Here is a 26,644-nt window from a genome sequence, read left to right as displayed (position 1 = left end):
TGACCCATCCAACATATTCATATCTACAATGACAAATCAATGATAATTTCATCATTGTATAAATAAAAAAAATCAACAACAATATACATTATATTCAACAAATCAATGGTAAATTTATCACTGATAGGTTAATTAGACTACATATTCATCTCTCTCTAGTGACAAAAAATGATAAATTTATCACTGACTGTTTGTTAAAAAACTACAAAAAGAAAATCTCATCATTATCGTCACAAATTAACACAAGATTCAAAGATATATTCAATAATAAATTTAATAGTGATAGACACATTTATAAATTTCTCACTATTTATTAAAATATTACAAAAATTTAAAATAAAATAAAATCTCGCCATCATCGTCACATATTAACACGAGATTCAAAGAAATATACCAATGATACATTTATCACTGATAGAGTAGATTTGGTTTAAAAGAAATAAAAAGAGAGAGAAGAAGTGAGGAAGAAAGAGGTGATAAATATAACATGAACAAAAATCAGTGATAAATTTATCATTGTATTAATATCAAAATTTCAGCAGCAGTAGTCCACAACATATTAAACAAATTAGTGATAAATTTATCACTAAATTAAGTGATAAATTTATCAGATTAGTTCAACATGTGTTTACAAATGTAGATCTTCACTAATACACTGTAAAAAGAGTATCGATCTCATCATCGACCATGTAAAGTACCAGATTGGTACCGAAGATGGTAGATCGACATTGAAAACAACTAGATTTGAAGCCAATGGTGAAGTTCGATGATGAAGATGATGGATCGATGATTGAAGAAGAACGACGGTGATGGCAGATAAAGAATGGAGGATAAAGGAAGAGTGATGGTAATGGAAAAGAGAAAGGGAGACGACAATGTTAGGTGAGTGTAGACACCCCATTTTTGACCGCCCTTAAGACTTGGGCGCTACTGATGGTTTATTTGGTGATGAAAGCTGTGCAGTGCAAAGCTTCGATTTATTCGGCAAAGAGGAGAGTCAAATCCCAACCTCACACCCTTTTTTGGACCAAAACTATCTTGACCAAAAGATTTTGAGACCTTGAAACCCTCACTTTCAAAATATTTTTGAAAATTCTTATGCGATGTTCCGACGCTCGCATTTTGTTAAATGTCGCGCTTTTTGGTAAACCGAGCGAGGACAAAGTGGAAATGAATGAAGGAAAGATGAACTCTTTTAAAAAAAATCTTTCAAAACACCTTTTTTAGGGGTTTGGAGTTGAAGAAAAGAGGAGAGGAGAGGAGAGAAGAAAACAAGTTGGAGAAGCAGTTGGGCATGAATCCCGGCAGGATCAAAACTGAGCAATCTTCACTCAAATGGGCATAACTTTTTGCACACTTAGCAGTTTGAAGTGAGGCTCCCACCATTGGAAAGCATACTTCTAGGGATACAATTTAGGATCAAGAATGACCTGCAAAGGAGTCCAGATGAAGGAGATATGTCCGGTTGAAGTCGGGTCCAAAAAGCAGATTTTTCTGTCCAACCAGAGGTGGAAGTTTATGATCATGAATGGGATTTTTGGGCCATGTGCCGGCCATGAACGGCCAATGTCGGCCCCCTGCCGGCCAACAATGGTCAAGTTCCGGCCAACAGTGATCAAGTGTCGGCCACTGATGGAACAAAGCAGTTTTCTGCAGATATTTTTGCTCCAGCTGTTTCCACAATGTGCCACCGACCCTGTATGGAGATATTTCGACCAAAGGCTCTTATTTTGCTATATATGAGAGCCTTATATCTCACATTCAAGGAGGAGAAGATTGGAGAACAATTGTGGAAGAACTTTGAGATCCTCTCCCTCTAAATCCTCTCTCTAGCTTTCACTCTCTCTAAAGATTTTGTGCTTGAAGGCTTGCATACATCCATCTTCAACCTATCAACCCTTAACAAGAGTTGTTGATCATTGGGTTGAGGTTTCTAGAAGGTCTTCTTGGAGCTCATTAAGGAGGTTTTGACTTGGTTTTGTGCCTCAAACTGTGCTTCTCTCCAAGAGGTAAAACTTTCACCCTTTAAGCTTGTCTTTCACACTTGCTTCACCATCCTTTTTCCATTGTTTTGGAATATTTTGGGGCTGGTTTTGAACCATAAAAAACTCTGATTTTGAGGTTCTAAAATAGTGGTTTAAGTCTTGTTTGGTTAGGGGGTTGTCTCTCTCTTTTGCTCATTGGCTTGTAAAGCCTTTTAAGCTATCTTTTAAAGCATTTCAAACCATCTCCTTTTGGTCCTTTAACCACTGAATTCTAGAGGAATTTCAGTGGTGGAAAGGTGGTTTTGAGGTCCCAAATGGGAGGGGGTGGTCCCCTCTCCTCTTGTCTTGTTTGCTTGTGTTGTTGGCTCACCAAATGAGCATGCATTTCTCCTTCTTTTGGGCTGAGTTTGAGCACGTTTTTGTGACTTTTTGGACATGCCATAACTCTGTTTTGGGTTGGTTTGATCACCTCTTGCATGCTTTATACACTTGTAGTGTAATCCTCCATGTTGGCTTAACATGCTTCATGCTTTAGTTCATCATTCTAGCATGTGTTATGTCACGACCCCATTCCGCCCCTAGTAGAATGGTGCCGTGATGGCTAGTAATCCGAGATTACCGAAGGTCAACTTTCAAAATTCACACACAATCAGAGTATTACATATGGGGCTAAAATGTGCGGAAGCAATATATACAAATCTAATTAGTCCATAAGAGCTGTGCATAAGTCAAATGAAATGATATACATCTTTACATAGTTTTACAACTTGAATACAAATAAAATAAAGTACATGTTACATCTTGATCAAAAGGCTTCTCAAGCCGACATATACAAAATACAAGAAATACAACTAAGAAGCATAATCTTCAAGATTGCCGACATAACATGGATCAAACATCATCTTGCAAATAACACATCTCGGCGTCACTGCCTTCATGCTTGTTACCTACATATATATAAGGAGAGGGTGAGCTTGGATACTCAGTGAATGATATAAGTAATAAAGGGGTTAAATGAATGATTCCCGAGGTCCTTGTCAAAACAATACATATATCATAGCTTGTTCAAAACATGGGATGAATCAAGTTCATCAATCAAATCTTGGTCTTTCAAATCTTCTTGAGATGTTTAATAACATCTACATAACACATGGGGTGATGACATTCCTGACAAAACAAACCCACCCGTTCATAGACCGTCGGTGACAAATCCACTCGTTCATAGACCGTCGGTGGGGCCATCCGTTCATAGACCGTCGAAGACAAATCCACCCATTCACAGACCGTCGGTGGGGCCATCCGTTCATAGACCGTCGATGACAAATATCTCTCAAACATGATGCTACATGGGCTTCAAGTCTCCTAGCATGGCAGAACTTGTGCTACAAAAGTTTAGAGTCCCCTAGCACGTACGAACTTTCCAAGAATGTCATCCAAAACAAGGCTAATACTTGATATACAAAATAGGGATCATCATTCATGCTTAACAATACTTTTCAAAACAAGAAAAGCGAAGCTTTAACAAAACGTTATAACATAATTTTATTAGAAATACCACTCACATAGTTCTTGGGACGTCGGGATCAAGGCAAAGGTCCAAGTCCTACAAACACATGGCAAAGTCTATTGAATGTACTCTTAAAAACAAGCTTTACATGAATGCAAATGATCTAGGGAAAACATGCTGGAAGTTAAAACACTGTTTTTCATCTAGGAAAAACATGCTGGATTCTTCTAGGGAAAACATGCTAGGTACTAACCAGGTCCTGGAATGGATGCACAGAGATGATCTAGGCTAAAATGACCTAGCTGGGTGAACTCAGGAGGTCTTGGACGAGGTGTGGTTACCTAGGCTTCAGTGTGCAGTTGCCTGCTGAGGTGTTACAAGGTGCCGGCAAGGGTTTACCATGGTCGGCCTAGGTGTGCAGTGGTTAGCCTAGGTGTGCAGAGGTTGGCCTAGGTGTGCATACAAGATAAACTAACGTGCAAGTGATCATGCATGGTAGGCCAAGGTGAGATACGATGCTTGGCCTAGGTGTGTGATCTAGGCAAGAGTGGTCTCGGTGATCACACCTAGGGAAATGAAGCCTGGAAATTTGGGTTTCCTCCTTGAAGAACATGGGCATGAAGAACATGAATGCTAAAATCATAACTTGTTATTATAAAATCTGAGGTTTCATGCTATGAGTTCGAAAACGTGGACCTTGGTACCCATACTTGAAAATCATATGAAAACAAACACGAAAACATGGATCTTGATACAAACTTTCGGATCAAAACATGGCTTTTCCTCAAGAACACATGAATATTACTTTCTTTTTCTAAAACCGAACTTCAAAGCAATGCATGGTTCATGAAACATGCTAGATCATGCAATGCGATTAGATCAACATAAAGAATAACAAGAGTAGATCACGAATCTAACCTTAAAACACGGATTTAATGGTTCGATCTCTAGGGATCAAGCTTGGAAATCTAACTCTCTCTAGAATTCCTCTTCCTCTTCCTAGAGCTTCTCTCTCTTCTAAGACAAGGATATAGCAAATGATATGTTTTCTCTCTCTATCGGCTAATTTAACTCTCTGCTGGGACACGTGGCACTACCGGATTGGTTCTCCTCAAAAGGTGATAGAAAGACAAGACATGTGTATGACAAAGTGTATCCAACAAGCTAAGTGACATGGGCACTCCGGCAGGTAATGATCTCAGCTAAAGACATAGGCTTCAGCAAGTAAGGTCTCAATGATCTCAGCTAGGAAAGACAAGTAAGGTCTTAATGATCTCGGCTAGGAAATATAACACTTGGCCAAGTTGTGCCACACCTCGGCCTAGCTGTGCCACACCTCGGCCTAGATGTGCCACACCTCGGCCTACGTCATTCCAGTCCCAGAACAAGATCACTAGGTGCAAGGATCAAGGATCTAGGGCGCCTAGATGATAACATCTCGGCCTAGATAATGCACATTTCGGCCTAGGTGATGCACACCTCGGCCTAGGTGATGACATCTCGACCAATATGCCTAGGTGATGGTGGAGGTCAATCAAAGTGATTCCAAGATGGTCCTAGGGGTAAGAGGTTCAAAGGTGTGACCTAGGCTTGACATGACCTAGGCTTGGCATGACCTAGGCTTGACATGACCTAGGCTTGGCATGACCTAGGCTTAACATGACCTAGGCTTGGCATGACCTAGGCTTAACATGACCTAGGCTTGGCATGACCTAGGCTTAACATGACCTAGGCTTAACATGACCTAGGCTTGACATAGCAGGGGAGGAACAAAGCATGCAAGCAACACTTAAGCAAAACAAGACAAGATTCATGAATGCAAACTTACCAAGACAAAGTTATGTAAATGCACATGAACATGACTAAGACATGAATATGGGTTGTTACACCCTTCCCCCCTTAAAGGAGTTTAGTCCCCACACTTAACTTACCTTGTCCCCAAAACAATTCCGAATGTCAGATTCTCATCTCTTCTTATCATCTCTAGCCTTTACCTTGGGACAATCCTTAATACGATGACCCATCTCACCGTATTCAAAACATGCTCCAGATGCCCGATGACAAACTCTAAAATGTCGCTTCTCGCAACTTGTACATGTCGACCTGGTGCCACCTCCCTGATTCGTGTTATTGGAACTGTCCACATTCGTCTTCTTCTCAGCATCATGCTGGTCTTGGCGATTGTCATAGGTCTGCCTCTTTTTCTGATTCTCTCCTAAACTCTGACTCCTATTCAAGTTAGCTTCAGCAAGGATGGCTTTATCTAACACTCCAGCATACGTCGGCATGTTAAGCAAATTAACCCGGTCTTGAATTGTTCCACGAAGCCCACTTTCAAACTTTCTAGCCATCCTATATTCATCATTGACCATGTGAGGTGCATACCTTGCTAACTCGGTGAAAGCACGATCATATTCAGCCACTGTTTTGCTACCCTGTGACAACATCTGGAATTTTGTGGTCTTATGATCTCGGACACTAAGGGGAAAGTTTTTGTCATAAAACAACTCCAAAAATCTGGCCCAAGCCAAGTCTGGATGACCTTCTCGGATCATCATCCACCATCTACGAGCGTCGTCTTCCAATGTGTATGCTGCCAATGACACCTTCTGGGTGTTGGTGTTGGGAAAAACCTCAAACAACTTCTCCATCTCAAGAACCCATACTTCTGCTTTCATCGGCTCTATACCTCCATGGAACTTTAGCGGTTTCATCTTCTTGAATTCTTTGATCAAGGTGAAGGTGTCGTCTCCATACAAAGCTGGCTGTGGCTGCACTTGTGGTACTAGAGGAGGTGGAGGTGGAGGTGGAACTGCATGTCGACCATCTGTCTGTTCGGCCTGAGTGGAAGTGGTACCTGTGTCTTGTGGCCTTGGTTGTCTCAACTCACGGACCAATCCTTCGAAAAATCTTTCTAATCTGTCTATTCTGTCCTCGGAATGATCTTGGCCAACTGGAGGTCTACCCCTTCTCATGATGCTAGAGGTATGCAAAATACGACTCTTAAACAAAATGAGCAAGTAAACATGCATGCAAGTAATAAATGATCATGCCGAGATGATGCACACCTTGTCAAGTAGCAAGCAACATGATGCAATCCTAACATCATTCTAAGGGACATCCTACGCTCTTTAGGATTCAAAGTGTGTGAATAACGTACTATAAGGAACGCGTGCTCTGATACCATTCTGTCACGACCCCATTCCGCCCTTAGTAGAATGGTGCCGTGATGGCCAGTAATCCGAGATTACCGAAGGCCAACTTTCAAAATTCACACACAATCAGAGTATTACATATGGGGCTAACATATGCGGAAGCAATATATACAAATTTAATTAGTCCATAAGAGCTGTACATAAGTCAAATGAAATGACATACACCTTTACATAGCTTTACAACTTGAATATAAATAAAATAAAGTACATGTTACATCTTGATCAAAAGGCTTCTCAAGCCGACATATACAAAATACAAGAAATACAACTAAGAAGCATAATCTTCAAGATTGCCGGCATAACATGGATCAAACATCATCTTGCAAATAACACATCTCGGCGTCACTGCCTTCATGCTTGTTACCTACATATATATAAGGAGAGGGTGAGCTTGGATACTCAGTGAATGGTATAAGTAATAAAGGGGTTAAATGAATGATTCCCGAGGTCCTTGTCAAAACAATACATATATCATAGCTTGTTCAAAACATGGGATGAATCAAGTTCATCAATCAAATCTTGGCCTTTCAAATCTTCTTGGGATGTTTAATAACATCTACATAACACATGGGGTGATGACATTCCTGACAAAACAAACCCACCCGTTCATAGACCGTCGGTGACAAATCCACTCGTTCATAGACTGTCGGTGGGGCCTTCCATTCATAGACCGTCGATGACAAATCCACCCGTTCACAGTCCGTCAGTGGGGCCATCCGTCCATAGACCGTCAACGACAAATATCTCTCAAACATGATGCTACATGGGCTTAAAGTCCCCTAGCTTGGGAGGACTTGTGCTACAAAAGTTTAGAGTCCCCTAGCACGTACGGACTTTCCAAGAATGTCATCCAAAACAAGGCTAATACTTGATATACAAAATAGGGATCATCATTCATGCTTAACAATACTTTTCAAAACAAGCAAAGCGAAGCTTTAACAAAACGTTATAACATAGCTTTATTAGAAATACCACTCACATAGTTCTTGGGACGTCGGGATCAAGGCAAAGGTCCAAGTCCTACAAACACATGGCAAAGTCTATTGAATGTACTCTTAAAAACAAGCTTTACATGAATGCAAATGATCTAGGGAAAACATGCTGGAAGTTAAAACACTGTTTTTCATCTAGGGAAAACATGCTGGATTCTTCTAGGGAAAACATGCTAGATTCTTCTAGGGAAAACACGCTAGGTACTAACCAGGTCCTAGAATGGATGTACAGAGATGATCTAGGCTAAAATGACCTAGCTGGGTGAACTCAGGAGGTCTTGGCTGTGGTCCCACACCTCTTGGCCGAGGTGTGGTTACCTAGGCCTCAGTGTGAAGCTGCCTGCCGAGGTGTTACAAGGTGCCGGCAAGGGTTTACCATGGTCGGCCTAGGTGTGCAGTGGTTAGCCTAGGTGTGCAGAGGTTGGCCTAGGTGTGCATGCAAGATAAACTAACGTGCAAGTGATCATGCATGGCAGGCCAAGGTGAGATACGATGCTTGGCCTAGGTGTGTGATCTAGGCAAGAGTGGTCTCGGTGATCACACCTAGGGAAATGAAGCCTGGAAATCTGGGTTTCCTCCTTGAAGAACATGGGCAGGAAGAACATGAAGAACATGAATGCTAAAATCATAACTTGTTATTATAAAATCTGAGGTTTCATGCTATGAGTTCGAAAACATAGACCTTGGTACCCATACTCGAAGATCATATGAAAACAAACACGAAAACATGGATCTTGATACAAACTTTTGGATCAAAACATGGCTGTTCCTCAAGAACACATAAATATCACTTTCTCTTTCTAAAACCGAACTTCAAAGCAATGCATGATTCATGAAAGATGCTAGATCATGTAATGCGATTAGATCAACATAAAGAATAACAAGAGTAGATCACGAATCTAACCTTAAAACACGGATCTAACGGTTCGATCTCTAGGGATCAAGCTTGGAAATCTAACTCTCTCTAGAATTCCTCTTCCTCTTCCTAAAGCGTCTCTCTCTTCTAAGACAAGGATATAGCAAATGATATGTTTTCTCTCTCTATCGGCTGATTTAACTCTCTGCTGGGACACGTGGCACTACCGAATTGGTTCTCCTCAAAAGGTGATAGAAAGACAAGACATGTGTAAGACAAAATGTATCCAACAAGCTAGGTGACATGGGCACTCCAGCAGGTAATGATCTCTGCTAAGGACATAGGCTTCGGCAAGTAAGGTCTCAATGATCTCTTCTAGGAAGGATAACACTTGGCCAAGCTGTGCCACACCTCGGCCTAGATGTGCCACACCTCGGTCTAGGTCATTCCAGTCCCAGAACAAGATCACTAGGTGCAAGGATCAAGGATCTAGGGCGCCTAGATAATAACATCTCGGCCTAGATGATGCACATCTGGGCCTAGGTGATGCACACCTCGGCCTAGATGATGACATCTCGGCCAATATGCCTAGGTGATGGTGGAGGTCAATCAAAGTGGTTCCAAGATGGTCCTAGGGGTAAGAGGTTCAGAGGTGTGACCTAGGCTTGGCATGACCTAGGCTTAACATGACCTAGGCTTGGCATGACCTAGGCTTAACATGACCTAGGCTTAACATGACCTAGGCTTGACATAGCAGGGGAGGAACAAAGCATGCAAGCAACACTTAAGCAAAACAAGACAAGATTCATGAATGCAAACTTAACAAGACAAAGTTATGTAAATGCACATGAACATGACTAAGACATGAATATGGGTTGTTACGTGTTAGCTTTACTCTAGCACATTTTTGCCTCTAATTTAATATTCCTGAGGTCTGTTTTAAGTGGCCTTGGTCATATATGGCTTGCTTTGTATAGCCATGGCATAGTTGGCTTCACTAGTCTTGAGTTTTGAGGCCCTTAGCATGCTATATTTGTGATGTTTGTGTGATATGGCATCATTTGATATGTAATTTCAGAGCATAAACTTCCATTATCCTCTCATGTTTATCACTCTTTTATTGTGTTTAAGAGTTGTGCCCCTTCATGCCTTGTTTGTGAACCAATACATGAGCATATATTTCTTGCCATCTATGCTGCAAGTCTAGCATGTTTTTGCTACTGTTTCAACCTGAGTTAGGTCTGTTTTGAATGGTCAAGATCATTTGAGCATTGCTTAGTATGGCTGTAGTGTAAAGGGCCTTGACTAGCTTTGAATTTTGAGACCTTTAACATGTTGTGCATGTGATGTTTGCATGGTATGGCACTATTTAGCATGTAATTTCAGTGCATATAGTGTAGTCACACTCTCATATACTTCACTTCTTCATTGCTTTTGAGGGTTGTGTATTATGCCTTGTTTATAGGCCAACATGTATGCATGTTCTTCTAGTCTTTTGAGCTTCAATTCCAACATGTTTAGGCCACTGTTTTGGCATGGTTTAGGTCTGTCCATGGCTGGTTTAGCCATTTGAGATTGATAATTCATGCCTCTTGAGTGATGCTCTTTACTAGCTTAATGTATTTGGCATGTGAGCATGCATTACATGTGTTATTTGCATTGCATCATGTTTAACCAGACGTTATGTTGAACACAAGGTGGATTGGTCCACTTCATACTTCAAAGTGATGAAAGTGAGCCAATCTTCCTTTGTCTCCGTTGCCTTTGCTCACTCATGATAAGGCCTTGGTCCTAGAGTCTTGTTTGTTGTGAATTTATTGAATGTTTACAAGATTGGATCTTTGGCCATCATGCATTGTAATGCTTGATTGATGGTCTTGGATCCAATGGTGCCTCTCTTTTGATGTTTTGAGGTAATATGGAGTGGCATAGTACGTACATACCCTTGGGAGACCCTCAATTTCCTTTTTTTTTGTGCTCTGTTGCAGAATGGTGTCACAGCACACCAGTGGCCGGTAGTGCCACAGTGATGGCCAGCACCCTTCCATCATTCCATGACCGACAGTGGTCCATCTTTGGCCGGCAGGTGGCCGGCAGTAGCTCCTCATGGCCGGCAGGCCACTGGTGCACTCCTCAGCCCTGATTTGGTAAGATTCAACAGTAAGTTCTCAAGGACACCTTGCAAACAGAGCCTCAAGAGAGCAACCAGAGAGCTTTTCGAGGCGAGAAACCAAATGCATGCATGCATGCATGTTCAACTTCTTCAAACAAGAGCTGAAATAGTTTAGTTTGGTGTTTCACTTGTTAGCTAACATTGAATTTGTAATTGATTAGTTAATTTGTTAATTAATTAATTGTTGTAATAATTAAGTAGCTTAGCTTAGCTATTTCTTTATTCATTTGGTTGTGTAATAATTAGTCTAATTAGATTATTAGATTAGTTGATTAGCTTAGCTTGGATGTAGCTTAGCATATTCATTCGGACCCTCCGTCGAGAGGGCAAATGTTGTAATAAGTGTGCGTGTGTGTGATGCATGTCTTCTAACCCCATTTCTTTCTCCCTTTTATTTACCCGCTTTCAGTGGTTAGTTTTAGAGCATGTTTCAATTAGCATACTTATGCTTTGCATGCGTGCATCATTCATTCGTATTGCATACACCGGGCTTGACACATCATTCAAACTGCATTGAATTTCAATACTTACTTGAATACGTGTTTCAAAGCATGTTATCGAGTGTTGCAGTCATATGCCATCTTAGAATAGCCGAGCCTATTTTAGTTGCATTTTTACATGTGTTGCATTAGGCATCTTAATATAGTTAGGATTCATGCATATTTCTAACTAGTTTTCTGTTTTGGCTCGGAGTACACTGTAAGTGTTTATGCTTTAGCATCCTTGCATTTGTGTAAGTGACTGTCATGATAGCATGCTTGCCATGAGGCTATTTGCTTAAGTGTTTAACTGCATGAATGCCTATGGGTGAAGGCTTGATTGCCTGAATTGGAACAATTCATCGAATGTGAGTTTTAAGCCCACTTTGCGGAGTGGCAAATCATGTTATTTTAAGCCCACTTGAGGGCGGCAAATCCGCGTTTTAGCCTACTTGCGAGTAGCACTTTCAAACCATTTTTCAAAACAAACATGAGTTGTTTTGTTCCAATTCTCGTGACTGAGTCTATACTTGTATGATGTGCGTATCAGATAGTAAGCTAGATTAATAACCGGAATAAGAACATATGTATTTTCAAAAACAACATATCATGTTAGTAAAGGCCGATCCTTTGATTGAGCGAACGGGAGTGCTCATTTCATGACCTTCCCTCCTCGTACCCAAGTTCCCAAGCCGAGGCAACTTTTGTGATAACGGACACGTGGCCTTAGGTACGAGTCAGGATTTTCTAAATTTTTCAAAACAAAATATTTAGGCGACGACTCTGAAATCTGGAAAAACAGTCCATGTTTGGCGCTTTTTGATTAAAATCAATTTTTCAAAACAATTTGTCGGATTTAGACTCTTTGGTGATTTATCAGTCTTGCATTGCACTTTGTAAGATTAGATTTAGAACCATGACAAGAGTCTGAACTGTAGTAGCTAGAACCCAATTCGCGCCCTCGCGCGCGAAGCGAATTCGGGGCGGTCTACAACGAGTGAGTCAAACGGTTGAGAGATGGCGAATTATAGATTGGCGACGGTGGAGATAGTTGGTGAACAACGGTGGTGGCAGTGACCGGTGAAGGTGGCAGTGGTTAGTGATGGGCAATGATGGTGGTTGTGGGTAGATAGCCATGACCATAGCTACAATGGTGATATTTTCTGGAGAGAGAGAGAGAGAGAGAGAGAGGAAGAAGAAGAAGAAGAGTTTTGGAAAAATGATCAAGAGAGAAGTTAATGCAAATTGAAAAAATTAATGAGTAATAAACAATTAAAGATTTAGAAAGTATTTGAGATGATTTAAATAGGAATTTTTACCAGCTGGTAACAGGGGTAAAATCGGAATTAAAAAAATATAACAAGACTTCTTGGTGTATGAGATAGTAATTTAGGACCTAATGGGTAATAGATTCAATTATTGGGACCAGCCGGTAAAAATCCCTAAAAAAATTATGTGTTGTTTTTAAATTTGTAACCTTCCCAAGCCCAGCTCTAAAAACAATTTGAATTTCAAGCCAGTACATCTTATTCAATAAATATGAATTATTATTTTTATTTTTTATTTTTATCTTTAATAGATATTAAATTATTTTATTTATTATTTAAATTTAGAATGTTAACAAAATTTAATAGTAAAATAAATATAATTTTAAAGAAATGTTTCAATTTAAGCCATAGAAAGAAGTATATATATACTTTTAATTTTTTTTAATTTTTTCTACTTTTTTTTATGATTAAAATAATATAAAATTATGAGTAATATTTCATAAATTGCTGGATCGGGATGGGCTGGACTAAAATTTTTCATCCCAAGCTTAATCCGTAGGTATAAAATCTCAACTCCATCCGATCCTTTGGGCAAAATAATTTTTAAATTTTAAAAATATTAAATTAAACCGTGCGGATTGGGCGATGTTCTTAACAACTGTAAACCGGACCCTCATTTGGGGGAAAAGAGAGAAAGCAGACTCAGAAATTTATCAATTAAATTATGAGTTAGTTGGTTTAGGTAGATTTTTGTGGTTCTCCTTGTCCGCATTCATGTAATGGTCATACATGTCAGACTTATTGTTGGATTGCCACAGGCATCGCTTTGATCTTTGATATTTATAAGTTTAAGAAGCATTATTATATATAGAGAATAAAATTTGTGCGCAATGGGTGGAGGTGGTGTCACTACTGTGTTGTGTGTGATGCACAATTGTGTGGCATGTAGAATTTATTTTAAATTTTATTTTAATAATTTAAAGGACAAATTATATATACCTCTTTTGAGATTTAGTTAAATTACAGATACCTCTTGAGATTTTAGAAATTACAGATATCCCTCTGAGGTTTATATTTTCATAATAAATTGTCCCCTGAGGTTTTTTTTTTTTGCAAATAGTACCTTCATGGGGATATCTGTAATTTTTCAAACCTCAGGGAAGTATTTGTAATTTTGTTAAACCTCGAGGGGTATATGTAATTTGTCCTAATTTAAATGGTTTAAATTATGAGAAATATTGAAAAAAATATATTTATAAAAAATTAAGTTAATTGGATGTTAACTTTTTCATCCGACCACATCTATATATAAAATAAATAAATTTGCACATATCAAATTGAATATAAATATGTCTGTTTTTTTTTTTTTTACCAAACTAATTTTTGAAATTTTGATTTTGATTTTTTTTTTTTTGTTTGTTTTGGTTGAGAAACTCAAACAAACAAATTGAATTAGAAATCTTGATACAAATTCATTGATTTTTTAATCAAAAGAAGAGAAAAAAAAATGTTGATATTTAAAGATGAATTTATTCTTTTTGTAAATTATTTATGTGAGACTTAATTAATTGGTAATCACTTATTTATGTGAAACTCCCCCCCTCCCCGCGCCCCGCACGGGGGCGGGCAGCTATGGACATGAGTTTTATTAATAATCACTTATTAAGATTCATATGAATTTGTTCTCTCTTTATATAAGTAATATAAATTGATAACTTAATTAATTGCATAATGTTAAGGCTAGGTTATTGTGTGTGTATATATATGTATATATTCCTTTTAAATAAAAACAGTCCCCATATTGAAGTGAGCTGTCATGTGGACATTTGGTAAATTTTTAGGTAAATTGGGGAGGTTTTCTAAACTTATTGATATAGTACGCATTTTTAAAGTTAGATAGATAGTACACAACTTTGAAAAGTTTATGTCATATAATTTTTCTTATGGTCATGTTTGTTTGGCTCAATAGGTGGGGGGATTGGATTAGGAATCTGTGGGCTTTACATAGCTCATGTTTGGTTGACGAAAATAGAAATGAACTAGTAGTCTCGTGAGACTATCAATACCCCCACATTGTGGGATTAGCTTTCCCATAGAAGCGGTGAGATTACTAATCCAATCCCATGGGATTGGGTGTAAAAAGACAATACTGCCCTTACATTACAAAAACAATAAAGTTAATTTTTATACGATGCGGGTGTTTAAGTAATTTTATAAATTTAATCTTAACAAACTAATAACACCGCACTAGTATACAAACAAGCATACTTTATCATGCATCTCCAAACTAATACCACCAAATTAATAATCCCTTCACTCAATCATACCGTACTCATAATCTCCTTCAGCCTAATCCACCAAACAAACAAGACTATAAGTGATATCATATTCACCAATTAAAAAGGTGTTTATAACACCTATTTATCTATTTCATAATTAATATCACAATTTTTTAAATGAAGACGTATAATACACATTTTTTGAAGTATATTCATATAATTTTTTTTGTTATAAGTCATATTATATGCGCCAATGTAATGGTGGGTGTATAGCAGCACTTATCTGCCTGCTTATACATCAACATTAAGGGAGGCAATAATAGTAGAAGATTCATTCTAATTATTGTCCCATGAGTGGTGATTATATTTAACAAATATATATATTGAAATTTGTAAAGAAAATATACAAAATATGTATTTAAATTCTAATTCTTCTTATAAAATTACCATGAGTGGTGTTTATATTTAACAAATATATATTGAAATTTGTAAAAAAAATATATAAAATATGTATTTAAATTCTAATTCTTCTTATAAAATTCTTTATCTAAAATTTAATTGGACAATGATTAGATGGACCGTTAATTTAAAGAAGCCAACCAAAGCGACTACCTTATGCAATTAAAATCCCTCAACCAAAGTCATACATAAATCATTACAATTCATCTCAATCACAACAATATTACCTACGTAGAAAGTGTTTTGAAAAGATTTTAGACAACGAAATCTATATATTAAAATTATTCTAAATATAACTTATATCACACTAAACTCAAGTTTACACGAACATTTTATTTTTGAAATATTTCTCGACATACGTATACATAGCACACTTTTCCTTTCTACCCATGTGATTTTTTAGTATGATGATGGGATTTTCTACCCCTTCTCTTTGTGGATGTTGGAAGAGTTGGGATGCTCTGTTCATGCCTAAAGAAGTTATCTGGATCAACCTGGGTTTTAATTCGCACCAACCTATTGAAATTGTTCTTGAAATACCTAGCACCCCAAGCGCTAGCTTGTATGAAATTAGAGCTACCATTCTTGTTGATCCCCAAATCAAGGTCTCTGTAATTCACATATGCTTCTCTTGGAAACGTAGAAGCATAACTAGCCATGTAATTGTAAAGCTTCCTGATCCAATCTATGTGCTTTGGTGCCAAGTCTTTATCTGCTTCTCCCCATATACTTAGGTACTGTATTTTAAATATAGTCCCATTTCTATGAGGAAAGGGGATTTCGGACTCTGAAATCTTACTCATCATTCCACCATATGGGTTCCAAACCATCAATGGACTGTCTTCTTCCAATAGCCTTTTCCAAATTCCTTCAAGCCCTGTTTCAGGAATTGGTTCTCTAACAAAATCAGATTTCGCCTTGAAATAGTTCTTGAATGATGATTTCCCTTGTAGCAGTGCTTCAGGGGGTACACTGCTCGGGTAACCAGCAATGTAAAGCACCGATTTGAGCCAACTCAATTCGACACAGTCTTTACTCTGTAAACCCAATTCAGGAAAGCTCTGATTCATTACTTGCAAAAGCCTATCAACTCCGCCGAGAAACAGAGCATTATAAGCAGTGCTGATTGTTCTTTGGCCTTTTGTGGAGCCATCGGCGACACTTATGACAACCCTGATGAAGAGATTTTCATCAAGCTTGTCAGCAACTTGTTGCCACCTGTACAGAATCTTGGTGCCGCCTTGTTCCAATGTCTTGGGAACCGTGAAAACGGTCACGGTTTCCGGGACAGGAACCAACCTTACTTTCCAAGAAAGAATGATCCCAAAGCTGGCTCCGCCGCCACCTCTAATTGCCCAAAAAAGATCTTCTCCCATGGATTGTCTGTCGAGAATGTTTCCATTCGCGTCGACGATTCGAGCATCGAGAACATTGTCAGCTCCGAGACCATATTTTCTCATCATGGACCCGTATGCCCCTCCTGTAATGTGTCCACCAATGCCTAAACTCGTGCAAAGCCCAGCTGGGAAGCCATGGATTTTGCTCTTCTCTGCAATTCTATAGTAAAGTTCACCAATTGTAGCACCTGCTGAAGCCCAGGCACTGTTGTCGGCTATGTCGACGCTGATGGACCGGAGCTTAGACAGGTCCACGATGATGAATGGTGACTCGATTTGAGAGACATAAGAGAGGCCTTCATAGTCATGGCCTCCACTTCGGACTCTGAGGTGTATGTTAAGCTGTTTGGAGCAAATAACAGCAGATTGGACATGGGATTCCAAGAGGGGAGTGAAGATGAGCTCTGGTTTTGGGACAGAAGGGAGTAAGTACCTGAGGTTTTGGGCAGTGGATTGGAGGAGGGAAGTGAAGGAAGAGATGTTTGGGGTGTAAAAAGCAGGGTAGAGTGGGACAGAGAGATTGGAATTGGTGGCAAGACATTGGTAGAAACTGTCTTGAGTTGGGTTTGAAGTGGAGAATGGAATTGATAAGAAGAGTAGTGCAAGAAATGAGAGTATGGTTGAGCTTGAAAACTCCATAATTGGCTTCTCTGTTTTTTCTTGCTTTCTTTCTATGTGTTTGTGTGCTTCATATTGACAGCCTCAGTGGTCATATTTATGGAGTGGATGGTGTCTTCCTGATGACTCCCTGTGAGCTAACGCCAACGTCAGGCTTCAAACAATAATATTAGATCTCATTAAAGAAACATTATGAAAAGATTTTATGAATTTTTTTTTAATATTAAACTAGTTTGTAATAGATATTGGGGTATGGTCCAATGATATAATAGTTACGTCTTAAGATTTAGAGTGGGAGGTTAAGGATTCGAGTTGATAGAGTAACGACGACCTTCAGTTATAATCTAAGTATATTAATATACTAACGCTATCTTAAAAAAATATATATATTAATTTGTAATATTTTATTATATATTATGCAATAATTTTTAAATTAATTTTAAAAAATATTTTATAATATTTATTTTTTGATATGTAATATTACCCGTTTCTAATGAGTATTTAATTGTGAGTGACATCATCTTGCTATGGCTTGAGGAGAGGATGACACCTCATCATGAAAAAGAAAATCTAATGGTCACAAACACTCCCCTTATTTAAATGATTCAATTGCCCCAATTTAGATTTGCTAAACTTAAATATCACCCGATCGTGGAATCAATTTGTAATCATATAAATGAAAAAAATAGATTATTATTATTATTTTTTATTAAATATATATATATATATATATATATGTATAGTATTTTACTATCTATCCACTATTGTTAAGTCCTTTTTATACTAAAAGAGAGGTTAATGTAATTAAATTAAAATTGTAAAATTAATTATATATATTTTTAAATCTCAAGAAAAATAAGTGTAATTTATCTTTTAAATTTTGTATGGTGTGAATCACACTTAACATAAATCTTATCTGCATCCCTTAAATTTTGTGTGGTGTGAAAAACACTTTACATAAATCTTGTATGCATCTTTTGAATTTTAAGATTTTTTAATAATCTTTTTTTTGGTACATATGATAGACCTTCACAAAACCCTTTTAGTGAAAAAGTTATTTTAATATTAATTGTTTGAAATGTGTACATACTAGGAAAATTATACACTTGGTTGTTTAGAATAATTTAAGTAAGTATATTTTTTAATATCTTATAAAAAGATATACAAAAAAGTAAATAGATGATATGACTTAAAGAAGTACACTTATTTAAATAAGTGTACTTGTTTCAATCATGTCAAATAACAAAAGAGTACTAAGAGTTATTTAACATAATGCGATATGACCTAAATAAGTGCATTTATATCAATTATACCAAATAATCCCTTAGTACTCTTTTATTATTTGGCATGATTGATATAAGTGCACTTGTTTAAATAAGTGTACTTATTTGAGTCACATCACCTCTTTATTTTTCTGTATAATATTTTTACAAAAAAAAATATACTTATTTAAAAATAACTCCTAAATTTTAATACATCAGACAAAATTGGGAAGATTCTGTAACTGCTCGAAGAAGATATGATAGAACACCTAAAGTATAAAACACAAAAGAAGAAATGACAAAGACATACAGGGAGTTGGCCATGATACAGTTAACTGAGTACATTAAATGAATAGAATGCTTGTCGCTATTGAATGTAAGTTTTTGATGAAATGTGTCACTCTCTCCTTCAAACCATAGTAAACATGATCCCACTCTGACAATAATTCATTGAGCCTTATTAGTTTTTTAATTTATTATTATTATTATTATTATTATTATTATTATATTTTAATCCATTTGGGCATACTTTTTTTTTTTTTTTTTACACGAATAGAGCTAGACATAATGTTATTCAACTCGTGAAAATCGCTAAACTCGAACCACCCTTATCTATTTAGGTGGTTTCGCATAATCGTTAAAGTCAAATATGTGTTAGGATTTTCTTATTTTGCGGGGTGCATGTAGGTCGCGAGTTTTAGCTGCACCCACACTCACCCTCCGCATTTGTATACATTGTTTAGTTTATACATTGTTTCCTTATGGAAGTAAATTGGATAAATATACTGTAATTTATTTGGGATAAATCATTTGAAAAATCATGATTTCATGATAAGAAATATGTGATTTTATGATCTAAAATAATATTTAAAAAATGGGAGGAAAATGCCCGAAAAGGAATATTTAAAAATTAGGAAAAAACAAGTACCAAAATAATTTTTTAAAGGAAAAGCTCAATCCGCAAACTGTTGGCACATTCGCGAATCCTATCCGTACAAATCGTAATCCATACTACGGAGCGATTATGGGTTCAATTTTTTTCAAACCACAAACATGTAGACTGGTCCAAACCCCAAATCAAACCGTCAAAAACTGATCCATGAGCACCCTTATGTACGAAGGAGGCTAAACCCAAACTAAGCAAAATTAGAACTCGAACTTATAGGGCCCATCCCTTGACAATCCTGCCGAAGCAACTCCTCCACTGACCTTGGCGCACTTCTGAAAATTTGATTACATGGGCGAGAGGTCAAAGCCATTTTTGCTAGATAGTCCATACAGTTGTTGGCATCCCTTGGAATATGCACTATATCACAACACCAATCCCTCTACAGAAGCTCTTGAGCTTGCCTTCCCAGCTCAGCCTAAGGATGTACCTCATCTAAATTCAGGACCAGATGAGCCCTCTTCAATGAATCGGATTCAACCAACACAAAACGATATCCTTCCAACCATGCAAGATGCAAACCCAACTTCAAAGCCCACAATTTAACTGTAAGACAATGTGCCAAACCAACATAGTGTTGACGCCCAACCTTCCATATACCATTTGAAGATTGAATTAAGGCACCTGCTACTACACTACCATAGCTTGCAACAACGGAACCATCAACATTCGATTTTACCCAATCCCTTGGTGGGGAAATCCACCTTGAAATCCCAGGCTGCAGCCCCTTTTGATACAACACTCGCTTCGCTAAAACAACCTCACCTACCTTCTGCCAAATAGTATACCCCAGATCAACAGGACATTGAACCTCCTGATCATGAACTCTCAATTTTAGCCAAAACCAGACGTGAGCAATTGTAGCTAAGAAAACAAGTAGCCACCTTTTACCAAACTCCCCCTTCCACGGAGGTTTGCCAAGGTTCACGTCTACCCAATTGACCATAGGTCTCAAGAGAAAGTTGCCAAAAAATTGATTAGGAACAAGGCTTCTCCATACATCCTTCACAAAGGAGCAGTCCCTAATGACATGTAATGTAGATTCAGTGCAATGCCCACATAAGTTACAACAAGCATTACTCGGCAAATGTAACAACCCCAACCTATGATTAACCGTTAAACCATGATTAAGGATGCTTAATGAGTAATCAAGATGAAATTTTGAATTAATTGCATGTGTGTTGCACTATTTGTATTTATATTTGTCTATCGTAGGAGTATCTGTTCACATTTCTGTCTGGTTCTGTGAATTGAAGGTCTTATCGACATCCGATCACAAAAATGACTTGGTATATGTGCTATGTGGAATTTTTAGAATTTTATGGTAGGTTTAATTAAAATTCGATTCGAAATCAAATAATTAGATTAATATTGATTAAGCTAAACTAGAATAATAAGTGGAGCCTATATAAGGCTAAAGGTAAGCCTTAGATAACTTTTTCACTCTCATTTTCACCTCCGTGAGAGCAAAAACGTGAGAGAGAGAGAGAGAGAGAGAGAGAGAGAGAGAGAGAGAGAGAGATTGATTGGGATCAAAGCTTGAGGAAATTGAAAGGAGTTGGCTAAGAAGCTTAAAGATTGAGCAATCTAGAGCCTACTTGAAGAGTTTAGGTAAGGATTCAAGCCCTTAATTGTGTAATTAAGACTTAAAATAGGGATTCTAGAGGATGAAATAGAGTTATGTATGAGAATTGAACTAGAATCAAAGGAAGGTAAGTCATATCATGCATGCATGCTCAATTTACCATGTTATGAGGTTATTTTCAAGAATTTACACATGCATGTGTTCATGCTCACATGGTTTTGACAATTGGTCCCATTTCACATCATTTTACTCCATTTAATCATGTTTTGAAAGGTTGAAAGTCATGTGAATTCATGCATGTGTTGTTTTCAAAAATTTAAGTTTGATTTTGCACAATTAGCAACACTTTTGAGCTTGATTTTGCAAAATGATTTTGGATTCAGAACGTTTGGCAAGATTATACCAGTTTCCTTAGTTTTTGGCCCAAAAGATCATAAATTTCATCTTTGAATTCAAGTTTGGAAACTAGGAGGTGAATTTGGAAATTCTAGAATTCGACTTCACCGCTCGAGCTACAGATCTTGCACTTAAGCGACCACTTTATGTTTTTTCACTTTCGCTCAAGCAACCAAAAGTTGGCTCGAGCATAAATTTCATGCTCCCAGAAGTTTACACATTTTGTAGACCACTCGAGCGACAAGAGTTGCGCTCGAGCGAGGACCTCAGTCTTACGCTTGAGCGACCGTTGAGCGAAAAAATTAAGCAACTAATATTTTTGCAGAGTTTACAGACCGCTTGAGCTACCGAAGTTATGCTTGAGCGACCTCTTACATTTTTGAACGCCCGCTCGATCGAAGAAAGTTACGCTCGAGCGAGACCCCGTTTTCAGCAAGTTTTATTAAGTGTTTTCAAGTGCATTTTAGCATCTTCATTGTATCCTAGGCATTCCTAGGCCAAGGTTAAGATATAAGAATGAGGATAAAGGCTAGAAAAACACTAAGAAAGATGTGAAATGAGTTAAGCATTATCCGGGTGTGTGTTTCAAGTATGTATCTGTTATGTTTGTATAGGTCACGTGTCGTAAACTATTTCATTGCCTTCTTTGTCTGACAACTCTAGAGCCAACTGTGAGTAATAACTTAGTAAAGTTATGTTCAACTTTATTTATTTTCTGTATATGGAATAAGATCTATTTTATAACATGTTATATATATTCTGTACAATGAATAATTGTTCAATTTCTAATAAGTATTCGTGGCAACAATTCTGTGGCTCAAGTAAATTATATGTTCCCAGTCTGGAGGTTTCTTTATGGACCTGACAAGTTATCCGTACCCGGTCGAAGGTTCCTTTATGGAACTGACAAGTTATCCGTACCCGGAAGGAGGTTCCTATATGGAACTGACAAGTATGACCCTCGATGCTCTATATGTGATATGTTAGCGCTAACGGATGTACTACGTAAGTTTTATATAGTTGTTTTTACAGCCCCTTATATTTTGTAATTCTGTTTAGAGGCCTTTGGTAATCCAATGATTACAGGCCGGTTACAACGCTAAACCTTTAGGGGCAAGTATGAATCATAACAGAGTGGTATCAGAGCACGTGTTCTACCGCACACATGGGTCTACATGAGCTTAGGATGTTCTAGTAAGAAGTAGGGGTATTCCATTTGTATGCGTGAGTGTGTGTGTGTTCTTTAAATGTGAAAATTGAACCTGACCATGAACACATGAAATTGAAATGAATGATCTGGATATTGTGAAAATGACTATTTGTCTATGTTCATAGTGCTCTGTTTACCTCTAGCAAATGAAAAATACAAGAAATAATGATGCCACTGAATCCTTTGAGACTCACATGAGTCATACAGAACAAATGCTTGTAGCTCTAACCGAAGCACTGACACAATAACAGAGGCAACAACTTTTGCCCCTTCGCCTCCACCAGCACAACATGAGCCAGATAACAATGATATAATCAACCTGACTCAGAAGTTTATGAAAATGAAACCGCCAACTTTCTTGGGTGGCATTGAACCCTTAAAGGCAAAAACCTGGTTGCTCGAAATGGAGAAACCATTTGAAGTGTTTCGTTGCTCTGAATCAAAAAAAGTTCTTTTGGCCACCTACATGTTAAAAGATGAAGCTCAGAGATGGTGGTTATTGATTTGTACTGATAATGGGAACATGACATGGACTCAATTTAATGAGATTTTTTACAACAAGTATTTTTCCCAATGCTTCAGAGATAGGAAAGTGTCAGAATTTCAAGAACTTAAGCAAGGCAGAATGTCTGTAGCTGAGTATGAAGCTAAATTCATTGAATTGGCTTGGTTTGCTCCACACATTGTGGATACTAATTACAAGAAGGCACGAAAATTCGAAGGCAGTTTGGATTTAGAAATGTTTGACCGAGTTGGCGTCTTAAAGTTGCCGACCTATGTAGAAGTACTTGATAGAGCATTGACGGCGGAGGCCATTTTGGCAGAGCAAAGAAACAAGCTCCAGGTCAGACAATTGAATGGAAGGGTAAATGATCCAGATTCAATTTCAAGAAGGACCGGTCATTTTCAAAAAGGCAGAGTATAGGATCCTCCAACAGCTTTAGCCAGAGTAGTAGCTCTATTCCAAATTGTCCAAATTATGGAAGGAACCATAAAGGCACGTGTCACCATGCCTCAGGTGTGTGTTTTCGGTGTGGCAAGACTGGCCATATGATTAGGGATTGTCCGTTGAGATTTGACAATGCTAACCGTCCTACAGTAAGTTCAGCAGGATCTGCTCCTGTAATGAGGACCAATGTAAGAACTAATACCATGGGTAATACCGAGAATGAAACGCTAAGGCAAGGAAGAGTATTTTCATTAGTGCCTGGAGATGTACAAAATACCGAATATGTGGTGTCAGGTATAATTTCCATCTGTGCTCATAATGCGTATGTCTTGATAGATTCTGGTTCTACACACTCTTTTGTGTTGTATGTTTTTTCATGAAAATTGACTCGACTATTAGAACCTATGAATTGTCTACTATTTGTGACTAGGCCTTCTGGAGGTCCTATGGTATGTTCTTATGTTTACCCGGCATGTGATATTGTGATTGGAGATGTGACATTGTATGTGGATTTGTTACCATTGAGTATTGATCATTTTGACTGCATACTTGGTATGGATTGGTTAACGAAATACTATGCCACCATTGATTGTGTGAGTAAATCTGTCGTATTTAGACCACCTGGTATGCCTGAATGTTTTTACTAGAAATGGGGTAGTTCCTTCACCATACTTGATTTCATTTATGAAAGTCGAAAAATTGTTAAGGAAAGGGTGTCGGTGCTACTTGTGTTGTGTGTTGACCGTGTCTTCGGATAGTGCTAATATTAAAATGATTCCTGTGGTTTGTGAATTTCCTGATGCATTTCCTAATGACCTATCTGGGGAGTTAATTGATAGAGAAATTGAGTTCACCATTGATGTAATACCCAAGACACAACCACTTTCTAAGACCCCTTATAGAATGTCAACTTTCGAACTAAAAGAGTTGAAAGTCTAACTTCAAGAGTTGTTAGAGAAAAAGTTCATCCGACCGAGCACTTCACCTTGGGGTGCTCTAGTTTTGTTTGTCAAAAGAAAGACAGGTCTTTGAGACTGTGCATAGATTATAACGAACTGAACAAAGTAACTGTTAATAACAAATATCCTCTACCGCGGATAGACGATTTATTTGACCAACTTCAGGGAGCCCAAGTCTTTTCCAAAATTGACCTCAAATTCGAGTATCACCAATTAAAGGTCAAAGCAGAAGATGTAGAGAAAACAACATTCAGAACTAGATACAGACACTATGAGTTTTTAGTAATGACCTTCGAAGTAACTAATGCACCTACAGCGTTTATGGACTTAATGAACAGGGTGTTTAAACAATTTCTTGATGAATTTATCGTTGTGTTTATTGATGATATTATGATTTACTCCAAAAGCAGGGAAGAACATGAATAACACCTGAAAACTGCTTCACAGATTTTGAGAGAAACGAAGTTGTATGCAAAATTGTCCAAATGTGAATTCTAACTTGACAGTGTGGCATTTTTGGGACATATGATTGATAAGGGTGGTATATTAGTGGATCCACAAAAAATTGAAGTCATTGTAGCCTAGCCAACGCCAACCAATGTGTCTGAAGTTAGAAGTTTTTTGGGACTTGCAGGCTATTATCGCAGATTTGTGAAAGATTTCTCTGAGCTTGCCTTGCCACTCACCAAACTGACTCAAAAAAATGTACCATTTGATTAGAATGATCAACGGGAATCGGCCTTTCAAGACCTGAAAACTAGACTGGTGGCTGCACCAATTCTGACCTTGCCTAATGGAACCGATGGGTTTCAGATTCCCAGTGATGCCTCCTACAAAGGTTTTGGATGTGTACTAATGCAAAATGGTAAAGTGATTGCGTATGCCTCTCATCAACTTCGACCACATGAAAAGAACTATCCGATACATGACCTTGAATTACCAGCCATGGTGTTTGCCTTGAAAATTTGGCGATACTATTTGTATGGTGTGACTTGCGAGTTGTATACCGACCATAAAAGCTTGAAATACTTCTTCACCCAAAAAGAACTGAACATGAGACAGAGACAATGGCTTGAATTGATCAAGGATTATGACTTGCAGATTTTGTACCATCCGAGGAAAGCTAATACAGTGGCGGATGCCTTGAGCCAAAAATCTGTTGGAAATTTGTCATGTTTGCTCACGAGCCAAAGAGAATTGTTATGTGACCTAGAGAAAAATAAGATTGAAATTGTGTTGCGTGAATAGGGTGGAATCCTAGTTATCATTGAAGAAATTAGAGAGAATCAACTTGAAGATGAGTCTTTGAAGAAAATTGATGAGGAGATTAACTCAAAGCCAAGGCCGGGATTTGTGTTGGAGAACAATGTATTGAAATTTCAAGGTAGACTTTGTGTACCGGACCATTCTGAATTGAGAAAACGTGTTATGACTGAAGCCCACAACTCCAAATTTGCTATGCATCCGTGGAATACAAAGATGTATCAAGACTTGAAATAGAATTTCTGGTGGTCTGAAATGAAGAAAAGTATCGCTAACTATGTGGCAAGATTTTGCATTGCCAACAAGTTAAAGCTGAACATCAACAACTTACTAGATTGCTTCAGCCGCTTCCAATACCGAAATAGAAATGAGAACACATTACGATGGATTTCATTGTTGGATTACCTCACTCTACTCGAGGTATGGATTCTATCTGGGTAATCGTTGATCGTTTGATTAAATTCGCACATTTCTTACATGTTAAAACTATTTATAACGCGGACAAGTTGGCTAATATTTATATGAATGAGATTGTGAAGTTGCATGGGGTGCTAGTATCCATTATATCTGACAGAGATTCGAAGTTCACGTCAAGGTTTTGGCAAAGTTTGTAACATGCTTTGGGGGACTGAACTAAAGCTAAGCAGTGTGTATCATCCATAGACAAACAACCAAACTAAACGAACCAATCAAACCTTGGAAGATATGTTGCGGATGTGTGTGTTGGACTTCCAAGAGAATTGGGAGACTTATCTTCCTTTGGCTAAATTTGTTTACAACAACAGTTCACTCAAGCATTGGAATGGCTCCTTATGGAGCTTTGTACGGCAGGAAATGTCATTCTCC

At 37.8% G+C, this 26,644-nt stretch overlaps 3 protein-coding genes across 3 annotated transcripts; 1 reads left to right on the top strand and 2 right to left on the bottom strand.

Moving 5' to 3' along the window:
* Positions 1-15,465: 15,465 nt before the first annotated feature.
* LOC114296132 (monolignol oxidoreductase AtBBE-like 15) lies at positions 15,466-17,339 on the bottom strand. The gene has a single exon (XM_028240422.2). It carries the CDS (start codon positions 17,247-17,249, stop codon positions 15,597-15,599), a length of 1,653 nt encoding a protein of 550 aa, XP_028096223.2. The 5' UTR covers positions 17,250-17,339; the 3' UTR covers positions 15,466-15,596.
* Positions 17,340-18,705: 1,366 nt separating this feature from the next.
* Positions 18,706-20,382, bottom strand: LOC145799607 (uncharacterized). Its single transcript, XM_082889207.1, has 2 exons — positions 19,867-20,382; positions 18,706-18,759 (listed from the first exon to the last, which is right to left on the bottom strand). The coding sequence occupies exons 1-2, from the start codon at positions 20,380-20,382 to the stop codon at positions 18,706-18,708; spliced, it is 570 nt and encodes a 189-aa protein (XP_082745333.1).
* A 2,585-nt stretch (positions 20,383-22,967) lies between these two features.
* Positions 22,968-23,552, top strand: LOC145799606 (uncharacterized). The gene has a single exon (XM_082889206.1). It carries the CDS (start codon positions 22,968-22,970, stop codon positions 23,550-23,552), a length of 585 nt encoding a protein of 194 aa, XP_082745332.1.
* The last annotated feature ends 3,092 nt before the right edge of the window (positions 23,553-26,644 follow it).

This window comes from Camellia sinensis, chromosome 9, assembly GCF_055761805.1.
Source record: "Camellia sinensis isolate YWXY chromosome 9, ASM5576180v1, whole genome shotgun sequence".
Lineage (NCBI taxonomy): Eukaryota > Viridiplantae > Streptophyta > Magnoliopsida > Ericales > Theaceae > Camellia > Camellia sinensis.
The sequence above is the reverse complement of the archived record's forward strand: the minus strand, read 5'-3'. Positions and strand labels throughout refer to the sequence as shown.